The sequence below is a fragment of the Xiphias gladius genome, chromosome 13 (assembly GCF_016859285.1).
Source record: "Xiphias gladius isolate SHS-SW01 ecotype Sanya breed wild chromosome 13, ASM1685928v1, whole genome shotgun sequence".
Classification (NCBI taxonomy): Eukaryota; Metazoa; Chordata; class Actinopteri; order Istiophoriformes; family Xiphiidae; genus Xiphias; species Xiphias gladius.
The window spans coordinates 1-7,500 of NC_053412.1; the positions used below are offsets into that span (position 1 = coordinate 1).

Consider the following 7,500-nt stretch of genomic DNA (forward strand, 5'->3'; position numbering starts at 1 on the left):
AAAGAAAAAAAAAAAAAAGTTAGCTGTGACTTTTCACCGCTAACAGCTATACAGAAACATCTGTAATGCTAAAGGAGTATAAAGTAAAGTCTTGCTCACTGGCTAGCTGTGCTAATTTGTGTATTTAACTTTAATTCAGAAGACATACTCAGACATATTCCTTCTTTGTTTTTATTGGACAATAAATAGTTTGGTGACGAAAGCCGACGGGATGCTGAATACAAAATTACACACAAAGGTAACAAACAACCTCCCAGACCAGAACCAATAATCTTACCACGCAACACAAACTGCATCGTATTTACACCAGACTGCATTTACAAAGAATAAATTTAAGAACCAGTGATATCTGTACTCATAAATAAAAAAGACACATATTTACAGTGTACATATAACACACACAATACTGTTACAGTCTCTCCACAAAGGATGGACAGTCCTTTTCAACGTCCAAATATGTTTGCTCATGTACAGTATTTACATGTATGTTTCAATTTTGTGTAAAATTGTTCATTTTTTTATGGAATACTGTATTGTTGCTGAAGAATCTTTCTCAGTCTGGCAGCAGTTCCGTTTGACTCCCGCAACCTGATTTGCAACTTCTCATTTTCTTGGTCGCGTAATGTTTTGTCATGACCTTGTTTTAACCCTGGCGCCCTTCCCGACGACCTTCCCTTGCTCTTTCTTCATATCTCTCCGCATGGTACCTCCACCAACTTTCATCCCCAAGTCCCTGATGTGTACTCTGACATTGCCCAAGTTCCTTTGCCAGGCAGTATCCATCTTCATGGCCTTACCTCCTTGGGTATCACAGGAGTTAGCTTCTCTTTTGGGTGTTGTGCTGTTGCCACCCACGCTCTTTATTCCATGGCGTTCCCACGCGTTAGCATCTAGTTTCGCAGGGCTGGTGATCGCAGCATTCTTACTTCGCAGTCGTTGTGGTTCCCAAATGCCGTCAAAACCATCAACCAAAGCACCTGGGTTTGTAGAATTTGAAACCCGACCAGTCTTATACCCTTGATTTTGTCGTTTCCATGTGGTAGCATCCACTGCTCCAGCATCCTTATTCCTTAGTCGCTGTGGGTCCGACAGGGCCATGTCCACTTTGGCATCACAATTCACAGCGTTCCTACTTCGTAGTCGCTGGGGTTCCCACATGCTAGCACCTACTGCCAGGTCAGACTTGACTGCAGTGCCTCCCGTGGTTTTACTTCCTTGCCATTGTTGTTCCCACGTGTTGGAGTCCATTTTAGAGTCAGAATTAGCAGAATTAGCCATCCCAGTGGCCTTACTACATTGTCTTTGTTGTTCCCACATGCTATTGTCCATCTTAGAGTCCAAATGAGCAGAATTAGCGATTCCAGCGCTCTTACTTTGTACTCTTTGCTGTTCCCACGTGCTAGTATTCACTGTCATGTTTGGTTTTGACGGAGAAGGATCCCCGGCATTTTTACTTCCTTGCTTTTGTGGTTCCCACGTGGTAGCATCTAATTTAGTTTCCATTTTAGCTGCTGGAGTAGAATATCCAATGTTTTTAAGTCCTTGGCATTGTCCAGACTCTGCAGTCCTGTTTTGCAAGGCATTTTCCACTTTAGCACCAGCTTCTGTTGCCCCCTGTCGCTGTGGTGGTAATGATGGTGGAATGCGTAGTGGCGGTCTTGGTGAATATCTCGCCGAGGGTCTTGGCGACGGTGGTGGGGGTGGCGTTGGAGGTGGCGAAGCTTTCAGGGAGTCCCAGCGACTGTCCACGAACTCCAAGGAAGAACCGAGCATGCCGGCCAGCTCAGGGGTGGCCTCCACCAACTCCAGAGGGTCTTTGACATCCGGCCTGAAGGAGGCCAGCTCCTGCTCATCAGGACCCGTCAGAAGCTGCGACAGGGATGCCTGTCGATAGAACTCGTCCTCAGGGATGGACTGCACGTTGAGCTGAGGGAAGAGGCGCCGGAAAGACCGAGATGTCATCCGAAGGCGACCTATGACATCGCAGAGGAGGAGCCAGTTCCTGGGACTGGAGGAAAGCGAGAGAAGAGAGAGATGGAGAAAGAGAAAGGCGGAGGGAGAAAACTGTTTTAATCACCTCAGAAGTAGTTTACCTTCATTAAAGTGGCAAGAGACAAGTTTTTTTGCTTTAACTTATCATTATGAACTAAATGTTGATTGCACAAGGTAATGGCTACAGAACAAGACACCATCGGCATTTAGAGTGGGTCCCTACAAGCCTCGCTTTCACTATTCACTTCTGTCTGCCACCGGGTACGAAATCTACCAGGACAATGGAGGCTCGATTTACAGCACAAAGGAAGTGCGTCCTACACTCCGCAACCAAAATAGGAAGAGGATAGCGCTTTGGTTTTCCGTGGTAACTGCCGGTAGATTTCCCAAGGTAGCCGAAATGGCGGACCATGGAACAACCGGAGTAACTGTGGGAACTCTACCCGGCAAAAGACAATGAGCCCCGTTGTAGGAGGAGGCAAAGAAGGTGAAGAGGGACGGTGACAGAAACCGAGGTAAAAACAAAGAGTGAACCTTGGAGGAATGCTAGAGGGGTGGAAAAGTTTTAAGTTGTCTCCACTTTAATTATATGTCCTAGTATTTTTTAAAGGCTGATTCTGGTGTTTGACTCCATGCCTTTATAGTTTTAGAATTAAATGAAGGGATTTATTATTCTCCACCAGGAGCGTTTTCCTGGCAGAGTGGAAAGGCTTTGAAACAGCATCTAGACGTTCATCGTGTAGGCAGGAAATTTACATGGGACATGGTTGAACAGTTCTGATGGCAAGTATGGGTAAGATACACAGATCACAAAAAGCCCTCGAGGCAAATTTGTCATTTGTGACTTTGAGCTGTATTAAGTACATTGACTTGAGTTGACCTGAATAGCTGAACTGTCCCCCAGAGCTGGTCTGTTGAGGTTCAGTTCAGAAAGGTGCAGGATGTCTGTCACATCAGATGTTAGATTGAATTTTAAATAATAAGAAATAGTCTGAGGTGAGCTGAAGTGTTTCGTTTTGAAACAAAACACATCAGACGTTTCCGAGGCCACGATGAGATGAGATTTATAGGACTGCAGTTGTGTTTGATTTTAGCTTAAACATGCAATTATGGCAAAATTTGAAATTTGGCTTATATAAATCTCAAAGAGGGAAGACGGAGTGTGAGGGTGGAGGGAGGAAAAAAGGAGAGACAGCTTCTCTTTTATATATTCTGCTGCAGCCGAAGACAGCCTCGACATCAATGGAGCTGTTATTGATTCACAATGTCTGTCAATGTGTGTGCGCGGACACGTGTGTGTGCGGGTTTGTGTGCGGACGTGTGAGTGTGTGTGCCAAGGGCAAAGGAAGCTTAACACACACACACACACACACACACACACACACACACACACACACACACACACACACACACACACACACAGACACAGACCTCGACACAGACACACACGGCAGTAGACAAGGCCACATGTTGCTTTAAAGCCAGTTGCTGCTGGAATGTTAAACAACCCAATGAATGTGTGTGTGTGTGTGTGTGTGTGTGTGTGTGTGTGTGTGGTTGCCCGGTGGCCTTGTATCCAGGAAGAGCCATTAATACTACATCAGACGCAAGAGAGAAAAAAATGCGAGTGAGAGAGAGGGAGAAGAAGAGAAAGAGAGAGGAGGAGAAAAGCGACAGGGGAGGAAGACGAAGTGGAGGCCAATTAGCCGCGTCGCCACGGCGATGCAATCCTCGTTAACGACCTCTCCGTCTGTCCTGCCACCCCCCCACCCCCCCATTTCCATCTCCTCCCTCTCCTCTTTCTCTCACACTACCCTTCATTTGCTCTCTCTCCCTCCTCCGCTATTCCCTTCTTTCTTTTCTAAGCTGCTTTCCACCACCTTAATTGGTGTCTGAGTGTGTGAGAGTGTGTGTGAGTGTGAAAGAGAGGGAGACGTGTTAGAACAACACTGAGAGAGAGTGCGTTGGTGTGAAAGAGACAAAAAGACGAGCGAGAATAAGAAAAGACAAAGCGCTTGTGATTGCGGGAGCGGTCTTCGCTAGTCCTTTTCCTTCGGTCTGCTTTATTTAGCGCTGCTGTTTTTAGCACTATTTTACGTCAGCAGTTTTATGGTTGGGGCCTTTAGCCCTAAGTTAGTCCCTGTGTGTTTAGCCCTTTATCCCCAGTAAGCCTAGCCCTGGTTCCTTTAGTCACAGTCCCTTTGTTCCTACCACTTCTCGTCCTCGCTCCTGTGGGACTAGCGTGTATATATGCACATACTGACCCTCGCTTTTTTAGACCTTGTTGCCTTAGTTGTAGAATTTGTAGCTGTGGTTCCTTTAGCCCAAATTTGACTAATCCTAGTTACTTTATTCTTGGTTAGTTAGTGTTAGCGCTAGTTCTGTTAATCCTACTTCCTTTAGACCTCATATATTTAAAGGAACTCCAGTTCTAGTTCCTTTAGCCTTACCAGTTTAGCGCTCTCTGTTTTAGTCCAAGTTCCATTAGTCCGTGTTACTTTGGTCCTAGTTCCGTTAGCTCAGATCAATTTAGCCCTTGATCCTTCAGTTGAACCCTTGGTCCTAATGCGTTTCGCCCTAGTTTCTTTCACAAGATTTCCATTAGCTCTAATTTGTTTAGGCCTGATTCCTTTGGTCCAAATTAAGTTAGTTTGGTTTGTTTGGCCCTGTGATTCGCTTCCTTTAGTACTCCATCCTTTAGCCCTATTTACTTCTGGCCTTAAATGTTTTGTCTTACCGTCTTTAGTCCTACCACTTTTAGCTCCAGTATGTAAAGCCCCAGTTCCTTTAGCAGTTTTATTGGTTAGGGATCAGATCTAGTCTTGGTTCCTTTAGTTAGAATTTGTTTAGGTCTAGATTTTTTAGTTCTTGTTCCTTAATTCCCAATGTGATTAGTCCTAGTTCCTTTATACCTATTTTCAAAGCCCACCTTCTTTTAGCCCTAGTCTCGTTAAAGTTAACATCGTTAGCCCTGATCCCTGTATTCATACTTTACCTCCGGCGTCTTTCATTCTCCTTAGTTTTACTCTAATGTTGTTAGTAACAGTTTTTTTCAAAGCTTTAAACCGTCTTTTAGTATTAGCGCATTAGGTCTGGGGTTCTTTAGTGCCGGTTCCTGTAGTCTTAGGTTCCTCACTTGATTTCTGACCTACCCCTGTGACAGCGACACCTGGATGTTGTAGCAGGGGAGCAGCGGTCGGTCGGACAACTCAAACTCGAACACCTCCCTCCTTGCACGTTGCTCCTCGTCCTCATCCTCCTCTTCATCCTCCTCCTCCTCCTCCTCTGGCCCCGGTGGGTCAGCCAGGATGTTATACACTCCTCCTTCGCTGGACGGCTCTGTTAGAACACAAAAAAAAAAAAAAATCAACAACAGAAGAACGTTGTTGATGGATGTCAAACTACTTTGGTCCTGCTTGCTCCGTTAGCCCCAGTTCTTTCAGTCCTACTTTGTTAAATCTTAGGTCCATTAGTCCTAATTTCTTTGACCCTGTTCCTTTATATACTTAGTTTAATGCTAGTTTCAGTAACTAGTTTGGGGGTTCTGATAATCCTAAATTTTTTGGTCCTAGTTCGTTAGCGTCGTTGCCTTAGTCCTATCTGAGACGTAACGTTGATCCCTGGTTCCTTAAGCACAAGTTTAACACTATTTCTTTCACCTAACTTTTATCATACTTGTGGGTCATCTAGGCCTAGTTCCTTTAAAGGGGCTATATGTACGTTCGTGCTATTGCTACATAGCCAACGTTAGCATTAACGGCTGTTTACTAACCAGTCATTCCTTTACTCACCGTGAGCGTTCTCCAGCAGTGGAAAGCAACGCCAGCGTGTACTCTGGTTTCGCTTCTATTTCTATCACTTCTTTCCTTCTACTGGTGTTAGCATGCTAACACGCTAGCCCCGGCTCGTCTCGACACTTTCCAATAGCAAATCATTGTAGCGTCCAGTCTGTCCTGAAGCAGTAGCTCTGCTCAGAGGACGGATTCTAACCTCTGGTCTTGTAAACACAACGATGATTGAAGCTCTTGGCAAGCAACCACCACCGGCTCCCGGCAGGAAACAACGTTCAGCGGCAGAGAAAACTTGCATGTAGCACCTTTAATCCTGAATTATGTGGATGTTCCCCTTATTTCTATCTCCCCTGACGACTGTGTCCATGCACGATGGTGTTGGTTTGCGTGTAAACTAACCGCACACGGAGCTGCCGTAAAACTCCCAGTAGATTCCCGGATCGCCCTCCGACCTTCCCTGGAGGTCAGAGAGATAGTCTGCAGAGAGAAAGAGAGGCAGAGAGTTTGTGTCCTTTGTGGTCGATCAAAGAGCCGACCAATCAGAGAGGATGAAGGCAGCGAGATGAAAACAATAGAGCCACACACACACAGAGAGAGAGAGAGAGAGAGAGAGAGAGAGTGAAAGACGGGAAGAAGAAGATGAGTGTTTGTGTTCAGACGGTGCCGGCTCGTCGCCGCGGCGCTTGGCGCTGAGTAGATGGATGCTGGCAGGAGTGTACGTGTGTGTGTGTGTGTGTGTGTGGCAGTAAGCTGTTCTGGGATTCAGCAGCCAAGCCTCATTAAACCCCTCTGGAGAGAGAGAGGAAAAAAGAGAGCTGGAGAGAGAGCGAACAAATACAGGCAGGGAATGGTAATCAGACTGGCTGGCGAACACACACGCGCACACACACACACACACACACACACACACACACACACACACACACACACACACACACACACACACACACACACACACACACACAGGCTGCATCGTTTTCCCCTCCTCTGTTTCTTTCTTGTTTACTCCTCGTTTCTCTCACTATATCTGTTTGATTCGGTAACGCTTTATTTTACTTGTCCTGTATTTTCCAGCTAATTTCCTGGAAACTTTCCTCATAATTTCCTAAACATTAGCGGGTATTTAGCCATTAATGACGAAGGTATTTCCAAGAAGGGCTTTCGCAATTTGGTACCAAGTGTACAAGAAATGGAGAAAGTGTCCAAAGTCACTCCCTCGTTCACTCCTTCGCTACTCCCCGCATATAGCAGACACTCAATAGTTCACGCGGTAGTGAGCAGTAAATAAAGGTAGTGCACTAACGAGTAGGTACGGAGTGATTTTAGCCTCAGTTACTACAGTTGTGAAGTACCTGCTCTATATGTTAGAGTTTTCGACAAAACACTAGGAAGTTACGTATTGAGTGAAAACAAAATGAGTCATACACAGACGTCACTATCCATTGCAGTTTCCTGGAAATGTGCCACTAGCATGGCTGCAGATTCTTAGTCTTCTTAAAGTTATATATTATAACAAAATTAAATGGCAATAAACAAAATAAAAAATAAATATATAACAAAAAAAACAATTGCTGCACGTTTTCTTTTGCAGACCAGAGCCTGGGAGATAAATAGGCATCGATTTAAAAATATCTGATATCAGATCAGTTCTACGATCAATCTGCGTATAGTTGTGATCTACTCCGACAGATAAAGGACAGAATTTAAAAATGAAAAA

The 7,500-nt window shown here is 45.0% G+C and overlaps 1 protein-coding gene across 1 annotated transcript in view; it reads right to left on the bottom strand.

Annotated features, from left to right (window-relative positions):
* Window positions 1–166: 166 nt before the first annotated feature.
* Window positions 167–7,500, bottom strand: part of LOC120798355 (BCL-6 corepressor-like) — a 58,632-nt gene continuing 51,298 nt past the window's right edge. The window contains exons 11-13 of the mRNA XM_040142604.1: window positions 6,183–6,260; window positions 5,145–5,331; window positions 167–2,008 (exon numbers count right to left, since the gene is read on the bottom strand). Of these exons, the coding sequence (XP_039998538.1) occupies window positions 631–2,008; window positions 5,145–5,331; window positions 6,183–6,260 (1,643 nt within the window). The 3' untranslated portion in view covers window positions 167–630. The remainder of the gene's footprint in view (window positions 2,009–5,144; window positions 5,332–6,182; window positions 6,261–7,500) is intronic.